At 36.1% G+C, this 26,944-nt stretch overlaps 1 protein-coding gene across 3 annotated transcripts in view; it reads left to right on the top strand.

Moving 5' to 3' along the window:
- The window catches only part of DLG2 (discs large MAGUK scaffold protein 2), a 2,237,713-nt gene that overhangs the window by 363,462 nt on the left and 1,847,307 nt on the right, over positions 1-26,944 (top strand). For all 3 annotated transcript variants that reach the window (XM_023209277.2, XM_023209278.2, XM_023209276.1), the window contains one exon: positions 10,903-11,048. In XM_023209277.2, coding sequence (XP_023065045.1) covers positions 10,903-11,048 — 146 coding nt within the window. The remainder of the gene's footprint in view (positions 1-10,902; positions 11,049-26,944) is intronic.

Below are 26,944 nucleotides of genomic sequence, written 5' to 3'. Positions count from 1 at the left end.
GATGATTGAAAGAAGTTAGTAAAATGAATGACATTTAGAAAGTACAACTAAACACATGGTGTTTATGCATGGCTGGTAAATGGCAAATGCTATTTCTTTCTTCTCTCCCGTCTTCAGTGAGCAATACCAATACTTAATTAAAGATTGGAAGATATTGGGAATTTTTTAGTGGGGAGGTAGGCATGAAAGAATATGTAACTTAAAACTGGGCTCGGCTGGGCGCGGTGGCTCATGCCTGTAATCCCAGCACTTTGGGAGGCTGAGCTGGGTGGATCACGAGGTCAGGAGTTTGAGACCAACCTGGCTAACACGGTGAAACCTCATCTCTACTAAAAATACAAAAAATAAGCCAGGCATGGTGGCAGGGCCCTGTAGTCCCAGCTACTCAGGAGGTTGAGGCAGGAGAGTGGCGTGAACCTGGGAGGCGGAGTTTGCAATGAGCCAAGATTGTGCCACTGCACTCCAGCCTGGGTGCCAGAGTGACTCTGTCTCAAACACACACACATACACACACACACACACAACTGGGCTCATACAAGATTACATATAGTTACTTATCTTCCGAAGATTTATAGAATTTACATGGTAAATCTTTGTGAGGTAAAAAGAATTGACAGCATTCCTACATCTTGAATGATTGATGTGAAATTGAAAGTTAATTATCTCCTAGATATAGAATAAGACACACCTGCTGGTGGTTTGGGAGTGTAAGTGCTATAAGTGTAAGATAAAAGGTAGCTGATTTTCATTAACAATATCTTGAGTTTATTTAGTGCCTGCTTTTCAAGCAACTTGAAGTAGCACATTTATTCATCAAGGAGATATTTTGAATTAAAGTTCATTTTAGAGGTCTTATTTTTAAAGACATTATTTGAGCCACAAAAATACTGGGTTGCTGCATGCTCATCTTATTGCATTTCTGTTACAATTTCCATTTGAATCAGCTTTTTAAAAACTTGTAATAACAATTTCTGCTTCCTTGTCAAGTATTAATTCTGCTTTATTGATTCAAGTGTCTGCACTCTTGACTGTTATGGAAGAAATGACTCCTGGCTGAGCATATTCTTTGTTCAGGTATACAACATTTAATGAGACTGCCTGTGTACACAGTATTGTTGGAAGATGATACGTTAATCAAAGAATATTATAGCTACCATTTACTATGTTTTATATAACTATTCAACAACGTGGAGTACTTACATATGTAAATTTTATAGGTGAAGAAGGTGAGGTTTAGAAAAGTTAAGTAACTTGCATAAGGTCACACATTTAGTAAGTAGCAGAGCCAGGGCCATTCTGTTTGACTTCAGAGCTTGTGCTTTTATCTCCAAATAATTATACTACCTCACATATGCCCCATTGATCTGATCTTCCTCTTCCATGACATTCTGCACTGTATATTTTGTTCCTCTTTGAGCCTCTTTCCTGTAAGATTTTTTTTTTACTAATGTTACTGGATATTTCTCAGTTCCATACTTATCACTAACAACTCCTAGTCACCTTACCATTTTTCAAAGTGATGTATTTCAATGTAATTTCAAATCTACAGAAAAGTTATAAGAATAGTACAGGAACTACTGTATAGTCACTTTACCCAGATTCACCAATTGTTTACATTTCACTCTATTTATCATTTTCTATATATGCATGTCTCTATATATCTCTATATCTCTATACACACATATACACATATCTACATAAGTATGCATATCAGTTTATTTTAATTTTTGTAGATACAAGTTCTCACTATGTTGACCAGGCTGGTCTTAAACTCCTAGCTTCAAGTAGTCCTCCCACTTCAGCGTCCCAAAGTGTTGGAATTACAGGCATTAGCCACCATGCTCAGCTTTGCATCTGTCTTATTAATGAAGTGCCTGATGCCATTCACTCATTTGAAAGTAGTTGGGGGCATTAGGCACATTGATCACTAAATACTTATATATTTTCTAAAACCAAGAATATTCTCTTACATAAATAGTGCAGTTATCAAAATCAGGAAATTTAGCCTTGGTACAATATTATTATCTAATGAGCAGTCCATATTCATTTCAGCAGTTATCTCCATAATGTCTTTTATAGTTGTATTTCCTCAGTCCAAGATCTACATTACATTACACATTACATTTAATTGTCATACCTCTTTAGTTTCCTTTAATCTGCAATAGTTCATAAGCCTTTCTTTTCCTACCTTGACATTTTTGAAGATTTCAAACCAAGTATTTAGTAGAATGTCTTATAATCTGCATTTGTCTGATGTTTCCTTATGATTAGATTCAACTTATGCATTTTGGGCAGAAATATTACAGAAATGATGCTATGTTCTTCTCTGTGTATAATAACAGGAGGCTCCCCGTGCCAGTTTGTACTATTTAAAAAATTAATTGTATTAGTATATCTTTGGTTTTTGCAGAGATGAGGTCTCACTATGTTGCCCAGGTTGGTCTCAAACTCTTGGGCTCAACTGTTGGTCCTACTTCCCGCGTTCACCTCCCAAAGAGATTACACATGTAAGCCACCATACCTGACCCATTTTTTTCTAATTGGTCGGGAGATACTATGAGGCTATATAATGCCACATTCTTGTCCTATTTTTTACCACTAGTTGCAGCATCCCTCAATGATTTTATAATTCCATCATTTCTTCTATATTTATTAGTTGGAATTCTATAAGGAAGAGCTTTCCCTTCTCCCCCATTTAATCTCTAATTTATCTATATCAGGATAGACTAATGGATTATTATTTTATTAAAAAGATTATGTCTCCTGACTATTAATTGATTTTTTAAGGCTCAAATTATTTCAGATTTAGTCATTAAGAGCCCCTTCAAGCTGGCTTACATGTCCTTTTGATATGATCCTGTGATTTTGGAGCACTTCCTTCCTTTCTAGTACAAAAAGATGTGCTAGATTCATAATTTCCTTGTTCTCATCCAGCGAGCCCTTTCTCCAAAAAGTCCTGATTCTTTTTAGCAGAGGAAAGTACTTTGAAACCAAGATTTCCTTCATAACCTCTCTGCCCCACCCCCACTCACTCCTTCCCTTCCCCTTCTTCTCTTCCCTTCCCCTCTCTTCTCTTTATTTTCCTTCCCTCCCTCCCTTTCTTCCCTCCCTCTCTCCCCTTCCCTCCCCTCCCCTCCCCTTCCCTTCCCTTCCCTTCCCTTCCCTCCCCTTCCCTTCCCTTCCCTTCCCTCCTTCCTTCTTTCCTTCCTTCCTTCGGTTGTGCTTTGTCTAGGCACAGAAGAAGCCCAATTGTATCAGAACAATGTGGAATTTGCATGACCCCTTTGGATATGAGCATTTGCTCATTCTCTGGTCTTATGTATTCAGCATCTATTGAGTTCCATTTTGCATTAGTCCTTGTACTCCGGGCTTTGCACTCATTCCTGTTTTGTCTCCTTTATTCCCTTACTTGGTACTTGCTTTCACTCGGTCTAGACTATGGAATTTTTATTTTTATTTCATCTACATTCAACTGTAGTCACTTCCTCATATTCAACTTTATTCCTCTAGTTCCAGGTAATATTCTTAAAGAAACTTTTCTTGGTGCAAAGCCTAAGATAGGACTTTTACCACACTGATAAAGGCTTTATTGAAAATTCCACTTCTGTGCTTCAGTGTCTAGTAGTTTTGGACTCGTATGGATTGGGAGAATGATAACTTTTTACTTTGCAGAAGAGAAAGTATGGGCTATGGATACAGGATAAGGAAATTCGATATGAATATTTATCTGACTCCCTAAGCAGAACCAAGTGTTCAGAAAAGCCTAATGGAACACCAAGACTGTAACATCATTAAGTATAGTAAGATCACCTGTGCTATACTGTCCAGCTGAATTCAAAGCAGGTATGTGGTAAGAGAACAAGATATGTTGGAAGAATCATAAGGTATATGTCTTAAAGCACACCTTACCATCTCTTTGTTGCAGCTGTAAGAAGAGAATCCTGACCAGGCACAGTGGCTTACGCCTGTAATCCCAACACTTTGGGATGCTAAGGCGAGTGGATCACCTGAGGTCAGGAGTTCGAAACCAGCCTGCCCGACGTGGTGAGACCCCGTCTCTACTAAAAATACACAAATTAACTGGGCATGATGTTGGGCACCTGTAATTCCAGCTACTTGGGAGGCTGAGTCAGGAGAATTGCTTGAACCCAGGAGGAGGAGGTTGCAGTGAGCTGAGATCGTGCTGCTGCATTCCAACCTGGGCCATAGAGCAAGACTCTGTCTAAAAAAAAAAAAAAAAAAAAAAAAAAGGAGAGAATCCTCAGGTGATTTTGGTAAATTTTTGGGATTAAACAGCTTTGGTGAGCTATAGCCATATATGCCAATCACTAAAAACCAAATGAATCAACAGTAACAACCTCCACAGGAGTTTCTGCTTAGTTGGCAGAGTACAGAGGTGACTGCAGTTGTTCCCATAATACTATGCCTGGCAGCATGAAGGCTGGGATGGGAAGAAGTGCAAAAAGCCTTTCCCCAGTCACTTTTATTCTAGCCCATAATAGATGAAAAGTATGTAAAGATGTTACACATTCAGCATTCTAGTTACTTTTTTATTTTATTGTGGTTAAGCAGATAATTGCAGAGCAACTCATGAGTCACACAAGAAAAGAGCCTCATGATTTAAGAATCATATTTTCTTAAGTCATGTAAAAAATCCTTTTTTCCATTACTTATATTTGAAGTTTGCCTAGTGAATTTTGGTTATTTTAAGAAAGACAAACTTCCCTTCAAGGAAAAAATTTTTACCATTTCCAAGGACCTTAAAAATCTCATCAAATGCTTGAAGGTGTATCTCAAAGAGGAGTTTTAAGTGTTTTTTGAGGAAATAGTAGCATCATTGAAACAGGTATATCATGTTAGGTGTTTCTTCTTGGAAGAAGATGAAATATTTTGAGTATATGTTGAGTTTTTAAGGGTGTGCTTGAAAAGACAGTCCTATTTATTACGAATTTCCTTCAACATGCTGTTTGACAATTGAAGACCTAACTGTGTCAGAATCATTATTACCAAGAACAAATCTCATTTTTAAGGAGTGTGGGTTAAAAAAGAGAGAGATAAGACTGAATAGAGGCTATCTCAGCTATCACCTAGAAGTCAACTCTTTTGTTTTAATGGATCCTAAAGGCAGAAGATTGAAATACAGTTTCTTTCAGCTAAGTTCTAATGAATTCAATCTAAATCAGTTTAGTCAATAATATCCCCACTAAGTACTTATTGTTTACGAATCAATAGGCAGAGTTTTTCTCTTGCCATCTTCCTTCTATTATGGGAATCTTTCACCCTATTCCCCCCTTTAATCCCGCTTTTCACTCTGAAGAAGAGGATTGCAGTGACTCAAAAGGGCTATTTGAATTGAGAGCATGAAATTCTTATCCCTGAGATGCTATTTCTTAAGTCCAATGTTGCTAGTGGCTCAGAAGCCATGGACATCACCTGGGCGCTTATTAGAAATGCAGAAATTCAGGCCCCATGTCTCCAGGTAATTTTTGTGCGCATTAGAGTTTGTAACACTTTCCTGTAAATTTGACAGTAATTTATAGACTATTCTTTAAAAATTTTGACGTCAAAATAGACACATCTTCAAGAATTTGAGGAATTTATTTTGTATATCCTCAGAGGTGGCAAATCTTTTTATATTTGAGTAGGGAATGTGCAAAATAAAAAGTGCTAGGTGCTGTGATTAAATCAAGGAGTCAAGTCACATAAAAATGTAATCTAAACGATATGCAGGGTTTAGCAGTCCTGAGTGAGAAGGGATTTGACTTCATTTAATGATTTTTTTTTCTGTTTGAGCCTTAAAAAGAGGGAATACAAACAAATGAAAATTACCAAGAATTCATTATGTGCTTACTGAATTTAAGGATAATGCTAGATACTAGAGAATATATGACTGGATAGGACGTTGTCTTCATTCCTAAGGGCCTTGCTTAGCACTTAAAAATTACTTAGTGAATTGAAATGTTGAAGACAGGTGGGTGAACAACTATTTCTACTATAAAGCAGAAAGAGAAATAATTATTGAGCAGATTCAAGCAATATATTGTTAGAACAGGAGGAAAGCAGCAGTATTTTACTTAGCAGAAGAGAAAGTATGGGATTTGGATACAGAATAAGGAAAGTGGATATGAGCATTTATCTAGCTCCCTAAGCAGAACCAAGTGTTCAGAAAAGCCTAATGTAATTTGCAACATCATTAAGTATAGCAAGATCAACTGTGCTATATTGTCTAGATGAATTCAAAGCAGATATGTGATAAGGGAACAAGGCATGTTGTAAGAAGCATAGACGTATGTCTTAACACATTTTACCATCTCTTTGTTGAAGCTGTAAGAAGAGAATCCCCCACAAATTTCCAAACATACTTTCTTTTGGATGACAGTTGCTTGGGTGTTCTTACTACCTACTCAATTGAACCCAGTTTTAGTAAAAATAATTTCTTGATGATGACATTTCATATTTAGATCTCTGACTTCAAATATTGTTTTTACAAAGACTGAACTGGAACTGGATATTGAAGGAGAAGGAGGATTTCTAAGTGTGGGAAAGGGGATCTGGGCCTAGAGAAGAGTGTGAGCAAGAGATGTTGAGAGCCTGAACTCTGGCAGTGGGAATGGTGGTGGTGGTGGTGAGGAAAGAGGGTGTAAAAGAGAGATGCTTGGAAAGTGACAAGGGGATATATGTCAATTATTAAAAAATAATGCTTGTTAACCAAAAGTGAAATTTGGCATTGATCATTGAGTTATCATCAAATTTAAGTCATCTTTGACTTAATCATGGTTATTTTCTTCCTCTCTAGTAGTTGCTTCAGGCATGGAGAATAAGCAGACAAAAGAGTGAAATAGACTTTGAACACTTCGTCACATTTGGGGGTATAAATTAATGAAGATTTACAAGTTTAATATTAAAAATATTGTCCCCAGGGTTTTTCTAAATGTGATCAAATCACTGTTTGTTATGTTTCAAAGTACAGCTTATTGATATAAATGCATAGCACAAGTATGATAAATATCCTTTCTTTTCTGAATAATTTGTACACGTAATGTTTCAAATTTTGGTGGCTTGCAAATACTGCTCATGAGCTCATGAAACTGTTTATATCCTTTAAAATGATGCAGAGAAAAAGAATCTTGAAATTTGACTATCTACAAAAATTGTTTTATTCATTACAAGCCATTCTTTAAAGAGACTGTAGCTGCAGAAATGTTTACAGAAATTCTTTTTTTTCTTTTCCCTTTATTTTTAGTTTTTATTTTTTAGAAAGAGAGCCTTGTTCTGTTACCAGGACTGGAGTGCAGTGGCATGAACACAATTTACTGCACTCCAGTCCTGGTAACTTGACCTTCGGGGTTCAAGCAATTCTCCTGCCTCAATCTCCTGAGTAGCTGGGACCACAGGCACACACCACCATGCCCAGCTAATTCTTTTCTCTTCATTAATACATGAGGCAAGATGATGTAGACATATTTTGTTTTCTGGATTTTATATTTTTATATTACTTATTCCTCTGATTTTTGTCAACCAAATTAGTAATCTACCAGCCCGTATGTTATTTAAAAAATCTGGGAAGGATGTATATCTGTATAGCTTTTACCTTCTGTTCTTACACATTTTTCAAACAGGACCTCACAGTTACTTTATTGCTAGTGGCAGAATAAAGTTGTAGCTGTATATAAAATTTAAGGATTACTAACTTTTCTCTGTAAATCTTAATATTTATGAAACACAAAATTTTTCTTTATTATTTATGAAAATGTAATATTTAATTCATACAAAATAATATATGCAATTTATCTATAATATACACAGCATAATAACAAAACAAACATTTCTGAAATTGCTACTGACATCTAGAAATAGATCATTGCCATTAACTTGCAACTACTCATATGTACTTTCCTTATCCCACTTCCTTGCCTACCCTGTCTACTGAAGTAACTACATCTTTTCATGTCTTCCTTTGCTTTTGTCTATTTGTTTTGTTATATGTATATGCATGGATGCTTAAAAATATATGGTTCAGTTTTGTAGAATTTTCAACTTTACAAAAATTTTTTCGTATTGAAACTTACTTTATTCACTCAACATTATTTTTCTGAGATATATAATGTCATGATATTATCATTCATTCATTTTCACTGCTCCATATATTCCATCTTGAGAGCATATCACAATTTATCTATTTCACTTTTGATGGACATTGGAATGTTTCTGATGTTTGCTACTATAATCTCTGCTCCTATGAACATTTTGGTTTGTTTTTGGTGCATATGTGCCAAAGTTTATCTAGGATGTGTACTTGGTAGTAGAAATACTGACTTATAGGATAAACAAATGTTAAATTATTTTCTGAAGTAGCTATAGCAATTTGCACTTGCTAGGAATAAATAAGTTACCATGAATTAATGTCTTTTTCTAGTCCTTGTACTGTGAGACTTAATTATTTTTGACAATACTTTTGATGTAAATGGCATTTGATTATGATCTTAGTTTGTATTTATTATCACCAATGAGGTCAAGGATCTTTCCTAGGCTTGTCTGTGACATGTGTTTATTTTACTGTGAAATGCCTGATCATAATTTTTACCAATTATTTTCTTTTAGTTTGCTTGTCTTTTTCTTCTCGATTTGTATTTCTTTTCATATCTGGATACTGTTCCTTTGTGTGCTGCAAAATTATCTTCTTTCAATTTGTACCTTGTCTTTTGGCTTTCTTTATTGATACATATATACATCTTATGCATAACTGATACATAATAAACTATATCTATATAAACTGCATAATTTAATAGATTTGAACATATATATGCACTATAAGCACAATAAAGATAGTAGCATACACATCACTCTTACAAGTTTCCTCTTACCCTTTTGTAATCCCTCCTACTCATGCTTTTATTTTATATTTGGTGTTATAATCCAATACTAGGTAATTTTTTTTTGCTCCAATCACTCTAGCTTTGGCCATCTTTGGCAGCTCTTTCATGTGGTTCTTTTGTTTCTTTGATATCTCCCCATTGTAGCAGAGTTGTTTCTTTGGTGACTGTTTCTTTATTTGCTGGGGCTGTAAGATGGTCCATGCTCATCTTGCGTCTCCTGCCTGGGAGTCCTAGGATCAACCATTTCTCCAAAGAACTCTGGTTTCTTTTGTTGGAAAATAGTGTTGCAAACCAAAAACTAAACTCTGGGTGTGCTTGTTGCTACTGGGATGTCCCTGCTTCTAGGTCCTCTCAGGAGACAGAGCAAGGCATTATATATGACAGAGCTGGGAAATGTCCGGATACATATTCATTTCTATTTCTAAATGTATTTTTATCTATCTCTCTATCCCGTAGCTCTTGAAAACTTTGAGTTCATATAGACACCTGCAATGTTAATCTAATATGACAGTGTTCATTACTCTTTACCAATGCTGCACCGAGGCCAAAATCAGGGTGCTAGTTTTGTTTATTATTACTGCGGCATCATTGCTTCTAGGCCCTCTCAGCAGATGGAGCAAGGAAATATATGTGTGTATAACTAATTTGTGTATATACATGTGTGTAAATATTCTTATATGGATTCATCTGTATCTACATTAAGCTAAACATGTCTCCAACTCTCATCTAATATCATATGAATCATTTTAACCTTACTTGCCTATAACTTTCTTTTTTTTTTTTTTTTGAGATGGAGTCTCGCTCTGTTGCCCAGGCTGGAGTACAGTGGCGCGATCTTGGCTCACTGCAAGCTCTGCCTCCCGGGTTTACGCCATTCTCCTGCCTCAGCTTCCCGAGTAGCTGGGACTACAGGCACCCGCCATCTCGCCCGGCTAGTTTTTTTTTTTTTTTTTTTGTATTTTTTAGTAGAGATGGGGTTTCACCGTGTAGGCCAGGATGGTCTAGAGCTCCTGACCTCGTGATCCACCCATCTTGGCCTCCCAAAGTGCTGGGATTACAGGCTTGAGCCACCGCGCCCAGCCGCCTGTAACTTTCTATAAAACAGTAAGAAACTTGGCTCCCATCATCTACCATCCATTCGTTTAATTGTTCAATTTTAGTATACATGTATTGTGTTTTCAGAATTGTTCATCCGTACCCAACAGGACACAAGTTTACCAACTAGAGTATGATGCTTTTGTATAGTTTCTTTGATTTTGGTTTTATAGTCTGTTCATTTTCAAAGTTACTTAAGTTAGTACTTTTTTTTCCTTTTTTTCCTGTTGACTTCATGGAGGTTATTTTATACATTTGTAACACAGTTACATTCCTTTGTAACAGTCTGCATTTCATCTTGGGATCCTCTGACTTCCTACATGATTTTTAAAAAATTTGCCTACATTAAGGTTTACTTTTTGTGCTATTGAGTTCTTTGGGTTTTGACACATGGTTCATGTTATGTGTCCAACACTATAGTATCATTAGAGAATATTTTCATCATCCTCTGCTTTATGTATTCAAACCTCCTTCTCTTGCTCAGAACCTCTGGCAAACATTGTTTTTTTTAAACTGTCTCTTTAGCTTTACTTTTTCCAGAGGCTATAGGTGGAATCATACAGCATGTATCCTTTCCAGACTGACTTCTTTCACTTAGCAATATGCATTTAAAATTCATCTATGTTTTTGTTTGGCTTGATAGCTCATTCCTTATTACTGAATAACATTCTATTATATGGATTTACTACAGTTTATTCACTTTTTGAAGGATTTGTTCTAGTTTTTATAATTATGAATAAAGCTGCTATAAGCATTCTAAATGCAGGTAAAAAGATATTTTTCAGGATTTCTTCTGTTTTACTTTGGGGTATACTTATGCAGTTCTTTTAATCAGCAAAATTTGTGTATGCCAATATATGGGCATATATGCAGAAGCTATTTATGAAGTCCTGCATGACATTTTGATGCTTTCTTTACATTTTCTTTACAGATATCCAAGAATTTTACGAGGTGACATTGCTAAATTCTCAAAAAAGTTGTGAGCAGAAGATAGAAGAAGCCAATCAAGTTTTACAGAAATGGGAGAAGACATCCTTTCTTGCTCCGTGCCATGACAGACTTCAAAAATCTTCAGAGGTATACTGTTGAAACTTCCAAAAGAACTGAATAATACTAGCACTTAGGCCAGTAAAGAAGTAATGGTAGTAGTAGTGATTATTATCAACAAATGACAACAACAATAATAGAAATGTGGTTATACCATACTGTATACAATTTTCATATATGAAAATTCAGTTTTTCCAAAGCGTAAAATAGGGCATGGGAATGACCTGATTCTTTACATTGTTTGAGTGGGTTATGTTAGCAATATTGTCTTAGTTAGAGATGACTCAAGTCTAAGGCATTCTGGAGTTTCAGAACATGGTTCCCTGTGCTGTGGGGGAAGGAGATGGATAGTAGAATAGGGAAGTGCGGTCTACGATTGTGATTTCCATAGCAAGGGCACATATCCCGGGGCAAGAATAAAATGATCAGTTGAGGTGTAGGAACAGAATATTAGAATTCCCATTTCCATTTCTTTTAATCACATTCTTTAAAATTTTCTGTATTTGAGTAACTTATATATTAGTAGTAATGCATTTAAAAAATAAATATAAAGAAATTAGAGTTGTATGATCAACTTGTTTTTACAGATAGAATTATGGAATCAAACAGTTTGGACACTACTGTTACAATCAACATTTACCAAAGGCTAAGGCAAGTTGAGGCATTTCTCAGGTTCATAGCTAAGGGCTAACAGGGACAAGTCAATGGATACTTTTAAGTGGCAGTCAATACTTTGAAGGGAGGTAATACTGCATACCCACACACACAATTTGTCAAGATTGGAGTCATGTAGCCAACCCCATGATTTGGAAGCTACATAGAATCCTAGTGCCAATCAATAGCATGTTGATTGCTGAGTTTGTATTGTTAATATTGAGGCCTCTCATGTACTTTCTGTCCTGCTCAGACCTGATATATAAACTGGGAAGGACAGAGCCTAATTATCATCCTAGTTACTTCAAAAAAAAAAGTTAATCATGACAATAACTTGTTAAATAATAGATACCGACTTTGTGAAATTGTACTTAAAAACATAAAAATAAACATCATCCTAATTTTAGCACCTAGGAGTAATTATTTTGACATTTTTAGTCCTTTTTTGTACAAATAGATGTACATGAAATTGGGACAATAGCATGTAGGACATTTTATGTCTTTTACATTGAATGTTACACTAATAGTATTTATGCATATCATAACATTGAACAGTTTTGGAGAATATTTTAATGGCTATGAATATTCCATGATTTGGAACTTATTTAAGCAGATCTTCATTCAAATTTAGGCTATCTTCAATTTCCTGCTTTGAATAATGCTGTAATGGATGTGCATGTGTATAAGCCAATGCTTTTTTTTTTTTTTCTAACTGTTTCATTAAGATTGATTTTATAAATGACACTATTGAGTACAAGGGTATGGACATTTTTAAGGTTCTGGATACAAATTGTCAAGCTGTTTTGGAGAACAATGCTATCAGCCATCTTTCAAAAGGCCAATCTGCCTATATCTTTAGTACTGTCATTTTATTGTTTAAAATATGTTATCAAATTAATAGATAAAATGTTTTATTTAATGATTTATATTGCAATTATGTGTTCACTATTCAGACTCAACATTTTTTATGATTATTGGTTATCTATATTTCTTTCATGATCCATTCAAGCCTTTTGTCTATTTTTCTAAGCAGTACTAGAATTCTTACTGATTTACAAGAGCAGTTTATTTATGAAACATGCCACCCTGTTGTCATAATTGTTATTTTTCTGGTTTGTTTGTTATTATTAATTTTGCTTATAGTACTTTTTAACCTTCAAAATAGTTTCAATTTTTATGTGATAAAATTATCACTTTTAAAAACATTCTTTCTTCTTTGCTTTATCTTTCTTCATTCTAGGACTAGCTAACTATTCCCCTGTATTTTTTTCTAGGCTTTCATTGCCTTGGTATTTTCAATTTTCTTTTTTTAAAAAAGTAATTAATTGATTAATTGATTTTTAACTTTTATTTTAAATTCAGGGGTACATGTGCATGTTTGTTATATAGGTAAACTCATGTCACAGGGGTTTGTTGTAAGATTATTTCATCACCCAGGTGCTAAGTACCCAATCGTTATTTTTTCTGGTCCTCTCCCTCTTCCCACCCTCCACCCTCTAGTAGGTGCCAGTGTCTGTTTTTCTCCTGTTTGTGACATGTATTCTCATCATTTTGCTCCCACTTATAAGTCAGAACATGCAGTATTTGTTTTTTTGTTCCTGTGTTAGTTTGCTAAGGCTTATGACCTCCAGCTTCATCTATGTTCCTGCAAAGGGCATGATCTCATTCTTTTTTATGGCAGTGTAGTATTCCATGATGTATATGTACCATATGTTCTTAATCCAGGCTACCACTGACAGACATTCAGGTTGATTCCATGTCTTTGCTATTGTGAATAGTGCTGCAATGAACATACGGGGGTGCATATGTCATATGAAAGACCATACATTTTCAAAAACATCATTTTATTCAACTTCTAGATGCATAGTCCCGTATATATTGCACAGAAGCATAAACGATAAATATATACTTTTTATTCTAAATACAGTGGTTTTTAAAACAATTTTTCTATTTTGGTGGAATCCCCTTTCACTGACTTCCTGCTTATACTGTATCAACTCTATCCTCCCTGCATGCAAGGTAACTGATGCTAGCAACTTGTGCATTTTTTGTGTTTTTTCTTTAATTTTTTTATTTTAAATTATTATGGATACATAATAGTTATACATATTTATGGGGTGCATGCGATGTTTTGATACAAACATATAATGTGTGATGGTTAAATCAGGGTAATTGGGTTGTCTGTTACCTCAAGCATTTATCATTTCTTTGTGTTAGGAACATTCTAATTCTACTTTTTAAATTATTTTGAAATATATAGTACTTTATTAATTATAGCTGCCCTATTGTGCTACTGAGCACTAGATCTGTTTCTGTGTATCTAACTGTATTTTTGTACCCATTATCCATCTCTTCTTTATTCTCCCCTCCCCTATGACCTTTGCAGACTTTTGTACCCATCATTCAACTTTCCATCTGCATGTGTACATTTTATTTGTTTAGCTTCCACATATAAGTGATATTTGTCTCTCTGTGCCTGGCTTACATCACTTAACATAATGTCCTCCAATTCCATCCATGTTGTTGCAAATGACAGGATTTTATTTTTGGTCGAGTAAATTCCTATTGTGTGTATGTGCCACATTTTCTTTATCCATTCATCTGTTGATGGACACTTTGGTTGATTCTATATCTTGGCTATTGTGAATGGTGCTGCAATAAACATTGGAGTACAGATACTTCTTTAATATGCTGAATTTCTGTATGTTAGGTATATACCCAGCAGCAGAATTGCTGAATCATATGGCAGTTTAAGTTTAGTTTTTTGAGGAACCTCCATACCGTTCTCTATAGTGCTTGTACTAATTTGCATTTCTGCCAACAGTATACAAGGGTTCCCCATTCTCCACATCCTCACCAGCATCCATTATTACCCTGTCTTTTTTATAAAAGCCGTTGTAACTGCAATGAGATCAAAGAGGAGGACAGATAAGGGATAGCCTTAGAGGCTATTGGAAAGATTTTACTATGAGAGAAATAGAAACTATTGGAAAGTTTTGAGCATGTGAATGAGTTGATCCGAGCTTCCCAAAAGGCATACAGAATATCCTGTTTTTAGAAATTAGAAATATTTTACTTTTTCCTGGATCTGTTGAACTCACTATTAGTTTTTACAGGCTTCGTTATTACAGCTACATATTTAGTGTGTATTAAGGTTGCTAGCAAGAAAAATGAGATCATTGTTTTGAATCTCATGGAGTCCCTACGGTGTGCCTCTCAATGATTGCTTTTCCCCTTGAAACAAAATCAGATAGGCTTCTGAAGCAAAACTTTGATGTGATTTTACTAGTATGTAAGTTTAAAAGACTTGGAGGTAAAAGTTTTAGACTTTTCTTGTCTGGAAAGAAAATGACATCAACTTGTTTGCATTCAGCTTGGGAAGATCTTAAATACAAGTTTCACCTACTATTTTTTGAAATTTCATCTCCAGTGCCTGGTGGAAAGAGATCTGCCTTCTTACTTCCTCAGCATATGTGTGATAGAATTCTAGCTGCTCAACTTAAACTCTGATTTATATGAAGTTTCTGGAAAATGTAAATCAGCACCCTGATCCTTCATATCCCATAGCATTTTAACCTGTAATATATTGTTGATATCATAAGATGACAGGAATAGAGTCATAATATGGCTATTCTGTGTTGGATTGGTGATGTTTTGAAACAAGATGGAAATCTTTATTTAGGAATATAAAATAAATGGCCTATTTAAAAACATTTTAAAAGAAGCATCTATTCCGAGGTTTGATTTTTTTGTTTGTTTCTTAGGTGTTTTGCTGAACTATAAGTAATTCATCTCTCTATTCTACAATATTCTATACTGAGGTGCATATCACCCTTCTCCTGTCTGCCAACACTGTAATAACTGATTTTTAGCTCCCAATTATGGTGAGTTTTCTGCTTAATTTGTGCGTTTTTTTGGTGGAAAAAAAATGGACACAGCATCCTCCTCACTTCTGCTTTAAGTATATGTGTGTGTATTTTCTCCATAGAACTTGAACTGCTGGGCTGAAATCTGCAGTTCTAACTTGAAGACAGAAAGAAAGTAAGTTTATATTACTAACAGTGTTACAGTAACAGCACTGGGCCAGGAAGGAGGCTGCTTGGCATAGCAGAACAATCAAGAGTAATCTGAAAGCCTTCTGTTTGAATTTTGCTTTTGCCAGTTGCTGGTTACATGGCCATCGTCAAATTATTTAACCTACCTGATTTTTTATCTGTAAAATGTCAAAGTAATAATAGTGTCTACCTCATAAGGTTATTGTGAAGAATAAATAAGCTATCAGCCATGTAAAGTGCTGAGTGCAATTCCTGGACCTAGGAATATAAGTGCTCCATAAAGAGCACTTATATTGATAATGATCTTACCGAAAGTCCTGTTACATCTCTGAGTCTCACTATCTTCATCAGTAAATGGAGATAAAAACTATATGCCAGGGAGAATCAAATAAAAGGATATATATATATATATATATACATACACACACATATATATATATACACATATACATATATATACACACATATATATACACATATATATATACATATATATATATATGCTTTGAAAAAGGAATTTTATAAGACTGCATTATATTAAAATTCATAGTAGAAATAGGACTTTTCCCCCTGTTTCATCACTTCTCCCTGGGAATTCAGATCAAATAACCAATGAGAAAGCATTTGGCAAAGCAAAAAGCATTATGTGAATATAAGAAAATCTCACCATCATTACTATACAATGCATAAATATCTTCTTATTTAAACCTATTACTGTTACTTAAAATTCCTTCCATGGATATTTTGGTGAAGCTTCAGAAGACAAAGGGAGTTAAGGCAGTCCCTGTTAAACTGTACATGCTATTGTAGGGTAACACAGTATTGCTCTCAATAGGCTCTTGCCATTTAAATAAAAACAATTTTTTGTTGTTGCTGTTTGCTTGTTTATTTTTTGTTTTGGTTTGTTTTGCTGAGAGAGTGGGTAGAAGAGAGTAATTACTTCGTATGTATTTGTGTTGGTATTTGGAGGTCCTGGGTAATGGTGGGAGGAAAATAAACATTGATAAATAGGAGTTGGAAGAGGGGTAGAGTAGAGAGAAAAGGCACAGTCAAGGAAAGAGAACCTTAAAGGAGAAGTGAATGTTCTCATACATAAGCTTTAGCTACTAGTTAACTTTTTATTATAGCAGCCTGGCAAGCAGCATAGAAATTAGCCCTTGAAAGGAATGATAAAACTGTTTTCCCCTCTGTTTCCTTTCTCTCTCCTCTTTTCCTTTCCTCTCTTCTTCCTCTCTCCTTCCCTCCCCTTTCCTTATCACTGATTGAGCATCTGCTATGTATATTCATCTTTGTGTAGCTTCTTTAAGCTGCCACCTACCTTTGTACACATTGGTTGCTATGTAAAGTGAAACTCAGGAACATGTTTTTTCTTCATAACTTCAGCTCTACCTAGCTATCTTCAACGTATCCTTTTTACTTGATCCCTTCTCGATTCCAATATTCTAGTTCTTGAGCTGAATATTAACTATTTTCTTCTTTATTGAACTTGGTGTTATTTCATAACATATATTTTGGATATCAGTTATAAAGATGAGGAAAGCCAAAGTTTTTTATTTGATCTTATACTATAGTGAAAATAACAGTCTCTCACATATATAGGGCATTTTATAGTTAAAAATATAACTTATCTAACTTGATTCTCATAATGGCTTAGTGAGGCAGGTAGAGTTGCTGTTGCTATCCACATTAGAAGTGGGAAAGCTGCAGATAAGCAACTTGTCCAGAGTCATATTGTTAGAAAATGGATAGAATCAGGAATTTGATTTCAAGACAAGAATTTTTCCATTACACTATAGTCGAAAAAGGATGATTTTTACTAGAATACTAGGGATGGTTTCATAGCTAGGTAGGTTTAGAAATGGGCTTTGTGTAATGTACAAGACCTGGGTTGAAGGTCTTGCAGGTGGAGAAAACTATGTGAGCAAAGGCTTAGAAGAGTAATAAAACCTGATACTTATAAATAAAATCCAGGCTAGGCTCCATTTTTTTTTTTTTGAGGGGGGGTGGGACAGAGTTTCGCTTTTGTTGCCCAGTCTGGAATGCAATGGTATGATCTCGGCTCACCGCAACCACTGCCTCCTGGGTTCAAGCAATTCTCCCGCCTCAGCCTCCCGAGTAACTGAGATTACAGGCATGCACCACCATTGCCAGCTAATTTTGTATTTTTAGTAGATACAGGGTTTTACCATGTTGGTTAGGCTGGTCTTGAACCTCAGGTGATCTGCCCAAACCTCAGGTGATCTGCCCAAGCACTTTTAATATATTATCTCTTAGTCTCTATAGCAACCCAAGATGGTAGACATTTTGTTGATTGATTCCTCACTTCATTTAAAATAAGATTTAAAGTGGTAGGTAGGTAGTGCTTGTAATTTGCAGAAGAGGAAAGTAAGCCTCAGAGAGGTTAAATGTCTTCTTCAAAGACACACAGTAAAATGTGCTATAGTGGGGATTAATAAACATGTGTGTGACATCGCATCACCTTTCTTAGGAGAAAGTGGGAAAGGTTTTATAAATTGTGAATATTTAGGATTAGTAGGTGGGGAACTGAGAGTAGTAAGACTGATTAGGTTATTCTAGCTGTCTGCTTGAGAGCCTTAATTGCAATACTATAGCATTTAGATACTTTTCTTCAGGTAGTTGTGAGCCATAGAAGGTTTTTATGCAAAGAAATGGCATTATCAGCTATGCTGGGGCAGATTAAACTGGCAGCATCATGCCTGATAGATCACAGACAAGAGAAACCGGTGACAGGGAGACCAATTAGGTGGCTGTCACACCAGAAACTGTTCAATTGGGTGCCTGGAGACTATGTATTACCGTCCTTGAAGATCATCAATAGATTTTTTCTTGACAAAGCATCATTTCTCATGGGTAGTAACTTGATTTATAAAGAAGAAAACCAAGTTAAATTTAGAAAATACATTCAAACTAACTTGTAAAAGAAACAAAAATCCTGCTTGCAAAATTAATCACCTAGGAAGCCTGTGAGTAACTCACAGAGCTTATAGTTACTTTGCTGAGGCTGAAGTTAACTCAGCATTTGTCTATGAATAGTTTAAAGTAAGATTTTTCTTTGGAGTACTCTAGCTAACTTTCCAATAATATGATCTAAAATAGTGAGAGTACTTTGGTTTTCTACCTAATATTTTTCAAATATAATGAAATTAGATTATATTCATACTTACCAGAAATAATAGACCTTGAATAAATATTACTTGGATGATACAAAGATACTTAACTCTAAAATGTCACTAATATTCATAACTTCCTGCAATATCTCTATGTTTGACCTTCCTTCCCATTCACAGTGGTACTGATCTAATTCAGGCTTTCATAGAATCTTTCTATGGATTTAAAAACAAGCTTTAACTGGTCTTCATAGTCAGGATTTTCCTCTTGTAGCTCAACTTCCCCAGGCTAAGAGTTTTAAAGCTATCTATTGATCCTCATTTTTTACAGATTATTGTGCCGTCTCCTTAGCCTAATCTTTACTGTCTGGGCTGAACTTACATTAAGCCTCACTTAAGCCTTGTTCTTGTTAGTTCCTGTGTCTGGAATATTTTTCCCTTTGTTTTCATCTGGAAATTTTCTACTTAATCTTTTTAAAGATCTACCTGTCTATCAATCACCAATTTTCTAATGACCTCAACTAGAAAAAATTCTTCTGTTTCCTGTACTGCCCAAGGCCTCTGCTACAGTGTTTGACATATTGCATTTCAATGACTTGCTCAAGTGTTTCACTTGTTAAATCATACCTTAATATCAAGTATTATATTTATTTACACAGCTGTAATATGGCTCAGAGATTTTTAGGCAGTATATATTCAATAAATACTTATGAAGTAGATGATTGACTGTATTTTTCTTGATGCCAGCGAATGATATGTTATTTTGTTAAATCTATGTATATTATGCTAGCATTATGAATTAAAATTTCATGGTTGACCCAGTGAAAAGATGCTTAGTCCTAGGTAAGATTCCGAAGATAGTTTTAAAAGCACAGGAATGAGTCATGGTGGTACAGCTCACCCTATCCTTCAAATTACTTATTTTATGGCACAACATGGGACAATTATGGGCTAAAATGATGTCATATAGTTCCATACTCTTCCCTGCAGATTGCATTACTATCAGAATTAGAGATGTCAGAGTTTCTCCAAAACTGAGTCATTATGGAGAACGAAAAGAATTGTTAGATTGCAATGACTATCATCTTTCCTATTTCAGGTTTGATTTGGGTTGATTGCTTGCCCATTTTAATAATTTGACCTCTTTTAAACATTCATTCTTGTAATAGTGAAATTCTGCAATCCTATTTCTTAGTAAACAGGCAGACTATCCTGGCAAAAAAAGATAGAGGAAGTGCCACATTCCTAAAATTTTTTTTTTTCTCCCACAGAGAAAGGAGCCTGTGTTATATGGAGGTCAATCCAACTTTGAAAAAATTATGGTGTGAGAGTGAGATTTGTTCAGGAGGTAGAACTGTCAATAAATTGATAATGAGAATGTAACAGTAAAGAAAAAATTTGAAAATATCCATACTATACAAGCTTGACACATTGTTGCCTAGATAGCACTGCGGTGGGTCCATCTTGAATTAATTTTTGTATAAGGTGTAAGGAAGGGATCCAGTTTCAGCTTTCTACATATTGCTAGCCAGTTTTCCCAGCACTATTTATTAAATAGGGCATCGTTTCCCCATTTCTTTTGTCAGGTTTTTCAAAGATCAGATGGTTGTATATGTGTGGTATTATTTCTGAGGGCTCTGTTCTGTTTCATTGGTCTATATCTCTGTTTTGGTACCAGTACCGTGCTGTTTTGGCTACTGTAGCCTTGTAGTGTAGTTGGAAGCCAGGTAGCATGATGCCTCCAGCTTTTTTCTTTTGCCTTGGCAATGTGGGCTCTTTTTTGGTTCCATATGAACTTTAAAGTAGTTTTTTCCAGTTCTGTGAAGAAAGTCATTGGTAGCTTGATGTGGATGGCATTGAATCTATAAATTAATTTGGGCAGTATGGCCATTTTCACAATATTGATTTTTCCTATCCATGAGCATGGAATGTTCTTCCATTTGTTTGTGTCCTCTTTTATTTCGTTGAGTAGTGGTTTGTAGTTCTAAGTAAAGGAGACTCTTAATAATGTGGGTGGACCTATAAAATCAGTTGAAGTCCTTAAGAGCAAAACTGTTCTGGAGAAGGAATTCTGCCTCAGGGCTTCAACACCATTTCTGCCTGAGTTTCCAGACTTCTGGCCTATCCTACAGATTTCAGACTTATCACTCTCCACAATTGCAAGAGTCAATTTCTTAAAATCAATCAATTAATCTATGTGTATTAGTCTATTTTAATACTGCTGAAAAAGACATATCTGAGACCGGGCAATTTACAAAAGAAAGAGGTTTAATGGACTCACAGTTCCACATGGCTTGCAAAGCTTCACAATTATGGCAGAAAGAAGACACATCACACATGGTGGGAGACAAGAGAAGACAGCTTGTGCAGGGGAACTCCCCTTTATAAAACCATCAAGTCTTGTGAGACCTATTCAGTATCATGAGAATAGCATGGGAAATACCTGCCCCCATTGATTCAATTACCTCTCACCAGGTCCCTCCCACAACACATGGGAATTATGGGAGCTACACTTCAAGATGAGATTTGGTTGGGAACATAGCCCAACCATGTCATTCACATCTGGCCCCTGCCAAATCTCATGTCTTCACATTTCAAAGCCAATCATGCCTTCTCAACCGTTCCCCAAAGTCTTAACTCATTTCAGCATTAACTCAAAAGTACACAGTCCAAAGTCTCATCTGAGACAAGGCAAGTCCCTTTGGCCTATGAGCCTGTAAAATAAAAAGCAAGTGAGTTACTTCCTAGATACAATGGAGGTACAGGCTTTGGGTAAATACAGCTATTCCAAATGGTAGAAATTCACCCAAAGAAAGGGGCTGAAGGCCCCATGCAAGTCTGAAAGCCAGTAGAGCAGTCAAATCTTAAAGCTCCAAATTGATCTTCTTTGACTCCATGTCTCATATCTGGGTCATGCTGATGCAAGAGCTGGGTCCCCATGATTTTGGGCAGCTTAGCCCCTGTGGCTATGCAAGGTATAGCCTACCTCCTGGCTGCTTTCGTGTGCTGGCGTTGAGTGTCTGTGACTTTTCCAGGTGCACAGTGCAAGCTGTGGGTGGATCCACCATTCTGGGGTATGGAGGATGGTGGCACTCTCCTCACAGCTCCACTAGGCAGCACCCCAGTGGGGACTGTGTGGGGGCACCCACCCCACATTTCCCTTCTGTACTTCCCTAATAGAGGTTCTCCATGAGTGCCCCACCCCTGCAGCAAACTTTTGCCTGGACATCCAGGTGTTTCCACACATCCTTTGAAATTTAGGCAGAAGTTCCCAAACCTCAATTCTTGACCTCTGTGTACCCACAGGCTCAATACCACATGGAAGCAGCCAAGGTTTGGGGATTCCACTCTCTAAAGCCATGGCCCAAGCTGTACCTTGGCCCCTTTTAGTCATGACTGGAGCAGCTGAGACACAATACACCCCAGACTGCACACAGCAGAGAGAACCTGGGCCTGGCCCACAAAACCATCTTTTCTTCCTTGGTTTTCGGGCCTATGATGGGATGGGCTGCTGCAAAGGTCTCTGACATGCCCTGGAGACATTTTCCCCATTGTCTTGGTGATTAACATTCAGCTCCTCGTTATTTATGCAAATTTCTGCTGCCAGCTTGAATTTCTCCTTAGAAAATGGAGTTTTCTTTTCTAATGGATTGTCAGGCTGTAAATTTTCCAAACTTTCATGCTCTGCTTCCCTTATAATACTGTATACCTTTAACAACACCTAAGTCACCTCTTGAATGCTTTGCTGTGTAGAGATTTATTCCACCAGATGCCCTAAACCGTCTGTCTCAAGTTCAAAGTTCCACAAGTTTCTAGGGCAGAGGAAAATACTGTCAGTCTCTTTGTTAAACCGTAACAAGAGTCACCTTCACTCCAGTTTCCAACAAGTTCCTCATATCCATTTGAGAACAGCTCAACCTGGATTTCATTGTTCATATCATCATCAGCATTTTGGTCAAAGGCATTCAACAAGTCTCTAGGGAGTTCCAAACTTCCCCACATTTTCCTGTCTTCTTCTGAGCCCTCCAAACTGTTCCAACCTCTGCCCGTTACCCAGTTGCAAAGTCACTTCCACATTTTCAGGTATCTTTTCAGCAGCATCCCACTCTCATTACCAAAATACTGTATTAGCTTGTTTTCATGCTGCTAATAAAGACATACCAGAGGGCAATTGACAAAAGAAAGAGGTTTAATGGACTCACAATTCCACGTGGCTGGAGAGGTGTCACAATCATGGTGGAAAGTAGAAGGCATGTCTCACATGGTGGCAGACAAGAGAAGAGAACTTATGCAGGGAAATTCCCCTTTATAAAACCATCAGATCTCATGAGACTTATTCACTGTCATGAGAATAGCATGGGAAAGACCTGCTCCCATAATTCAATTACCTTCCACCAGGTCCCTGCCACAACATGTGGAAATTATGGGAGCTACAATTCAAGATGAGATTTGGGTGGGGACACAGCGAAATGGTATCACTATGTTTTCATGTATCTATTCGCTCATCCATTCTACTGGTTCTGTTTCTCTGGAGAACTCTGACTAATACAGGTACTAACACATTTTAATAATACCTAACACTTATCTGGCACTTATATTCTAGGCAGTGCTTTACATATATTAAGTGTTTTAGATATATTCACTCATTTAATTCTTGTAACACTCATACAAGATGGGTATTATGATTACTATTATTTTAAACATGAATAATCTAAGATGCAGGAAATTTAAATAATTTCTCAACATTATACAACCAGTAAGTGATACATACTTTTCAAAATGATAGATTATGTTCCTGGACAAAAATCACAAAACAGAACAAGAGCAGACCTTCATTTAATTCTTTTTCATCTCTCTTTGTGTGGACTTGGATTTGGAATTGGTACCACTATGCTTCCTACTGGCCTAACATTAACACTGTTGTGAGCAGTTAACATTTGGTAAGCACTGTATGCCAACCTTCTTACATATACTGTCTCATTATTCTCTCAAGAACCTTATGAACTTGGTACTATTATTTACCATATTTTATAATACAGTAGAAGATTAAGAACTCAAACTCAGTTATCTCTGACTCTACAATCTTTAGTGTTAATTGTTCTGCCCCTTGGGGAATCATGGAATCCTAAGTTTGAGAAATCTTGTTGTTTAAGTAGTTCAAGGACTTATCTAATGAAGATATCTTATGTAGCATTCAATCTGATATTCATCTAATTTAATCTGGAATCTCTTCACCAGTGCAAAGGCCTGAGCAGGCCAGCCAAATGTTTTCTGATGGGCCAAGATCCAAGCCAGACACGCTTTCTGAGGCTTCTGAAGCAGAGGAAGTGGATGAGGTAGATCCGATCTGCAGTCTACAAGGGGGAAGTTGAAAATCAGGAGCCTGAGTAACAAGATGCAAATAATAATTCCAATAAAGAAAGTGTGGACTTGTAAAGGAAAACATCTGAGTAAGAACTAGATTGAAGCAGACACTTGCCTGGGATATTTTAGCAAGGTAGTAGCTATATGGTTAGAATGTTAGGCTACTTTAAAAGTATATAGTTGAGATATAGAGCTTACTATTTCTATTATGACACATTCTAGTACTTAGAAAATTCTCTCACAGATGAAATAGAAGCATATGCTTCCTTAAAATTCTATCCATTAGTTATAATTTTGAAACCACAGGGCAAATATACTTTCTTTTCTATCATTTTAAAACCAGCAATCATTCCCCAATTCTTCCCCTAATCTTTCTTACCAAGTATTTCTCTGTTATAGGCATCAGAGAGAGCTTTTTGAGAGGCGTTAGCCATCCTAATTGTGTGTTATTATAAATATTAAGTAAGAAAATAGGATGACATGGTGAAGTATTTATCCTTGTAATGGTGCTAACTGACATAAAGTCATTGGAATGGAATTTTCTGAAAAAGGGATGATAACAATTTAGCCGTGTTTAGTTACATCCTAGAGCTTTACCCATGTGAACCCTGAAAATTTGAGACAGGTCTCTCTTAATTTAGAAATTTTATTTTGCCAATGTTGAGGACATGTGCCCGTGACACAGCCTCAAAAAGTCCTGAGGGCATGTGCCCAAGGTGGTCAGGGCACGGCTTAGTTTTATACATTTTAGGGAGACATGAGACATCAATCAATATATGTAAGAAGTACATTGGTTCAGTCTGGAAAGGCAGGACAGTGTGAAGAAAAGGCAGGAAGACTCAAAGTGGGGAGGGGACTTCCAGGTCACAGATAGGTGAGAGACTAATGGTTGCATTCTTTTGAGTTTCTGATTAGTCTTTCCAAAGAAGGCAATCAGATATGCATCTGTCTCAGTGAGCAGAGGGATGGCTTTAAATAGAATGGAGGAGGTAGATTTTCCCTGAGCAGTTCCTAGCTTGAAGGGGCCCAAGATATTTTCCTTTCACAAGCATGAGGAACATGTCAGTAAAATCAGAAAAGGAGCTCTCTGAGAAGTCAGACTCCATTCTACACTCTTTGAAATTTGTCAAGTTAAACAAAATAATACAAATAAAGTGCTTAGTGCATTGGTTGTTAGTACACCTTCAATAAATGAAAGTAATTAAACACGGGGAGCAGTTGCTGTTGGCAAACATATTCATGATCCTGAGAAATGAAATCTGACAGCCTGATAGCAAAGGAAAGCAGGAACACACACACACACACACACACACACACGGCATCACAGTTGTCTGAGATCATTGTGTGGGGTAAACTATCTGAAACAATTATTTTGTTATAGAGTAGAGAGATGATGTTCAAAGTAGCTTAAATTATTTTAAATATGATTTCCTTAAGAAAAAAGAATTATGTGTATTTTAGAAAGGCTTCACTACAAAATGAAAATAAAAATTTTCTTTTAAAGGGTTTAAGTCTAAGCTACCTGGAAAACTTGTTTTTTTTTTTTAAATTTATTTTTTAAAATTATTTATTTATTTTATTATTATTATTTTTTTAAGTAGCTGGTTTCATATGGTTTCAGATAGACAGGTGTTTGTCTAGTTTGAGTTGGTTTTGGTGTTACTGTGTCAGATTATTTGACAACATTAATTCAACATAAACTAGCACCTTGTATCAGGATCTCTTTTGGTTGTCGGGGGTATAGAGATAAGTGAGATCAGCTCTCTGCCCTCAAGGAGGTAATGATCTAAAAGAAATAACAGGCATACATCCATGTAGCTTAATAGCAAATGTGTCTAAGTCAGTTTGGGTTGCCATAACAGAATGCCATAGATTGGGTGATTTAAACAATAAAAATTTATTTCTCACAGTTGTAGGGGCTGGAAGTCTGAAATCAGGGTGCTAGCATGTCTGAATTCCTGGTAAAAGCCCTCTTTCTGGTTTATAGATAGCGGTGTTATTGTACCTTCACATAGCAGAGAACAGAGAGGGAGAAAGTAAGTCCCCTCATGTCTTTTTCTAAGGATACTTATCCCATTCATGATTGCACTACCCTCATGACCCAATTACCTTTCAAAGGCCTACCTCCTAAATAAGATCACATTGGGAATTGGAATCTCAACATATGAATTTTGAAGGGACACAAGCATCCAGTCCTTAGCAAAATCCTAAAGTAGAGATGGATGCAAAATTTTGTGGGAGCATAGAGGAAGTCCACTGAATTTGAATTATGTAACTGCTGCCAAAGTATATCCTGAGAAAACTGTTTTTACCCAGAATGGAAAGTTTATACTCTCTATAACTTGTGGTGCAACACTAAAAATTTTGGTTTCTAACATTTTTGGGAGACTGTGGTAAAATGACTCCTTGTGAAGCAAATGTTTCTTCATCAGAATTGAGTCTTCTGAGTAAAAGAAAGCAAAGTGGGCATACAAAATATTTAATAAATTATTTCTTCATTCTTTCAACACATTTTCATTGATTGACCAGAGGCCTACTTTATGCCACACTTAAGGAATACAAAGATGAATGAAACCCCATTGTATTGATGCAGGATGTTTTCTTTTTCTTTTCTCTTTCTTTCTCTTTCTTTCTTTCTTTCTTTCTTTCTTTCTTTCTTTCTTTCTTTCTTTCTTTCTTTCCTTCCTTCCTTCCTTCCTTCCTTCCTTCCTTCCTTCCTTCCTTC

Source organism: Piliocolobus tephrosceles, chromosome 13 (genome assembly GCF_002776525.5).
Source record: "Piliocolobus tephrosceles isolate RC106 chromosome 13, ASM277652v3, whole genome shotgun sequence".
NCBI classification, from domain to species: Eukaryota; Metazoa; Chordata; class Mammalia; order Primates; family Cercopithecidae; genus Piliocolobus; species Piliocolobus tephrosceles.
This window is presented reverse-complemented; position numbering and strand designations above follow the sequence as displayed.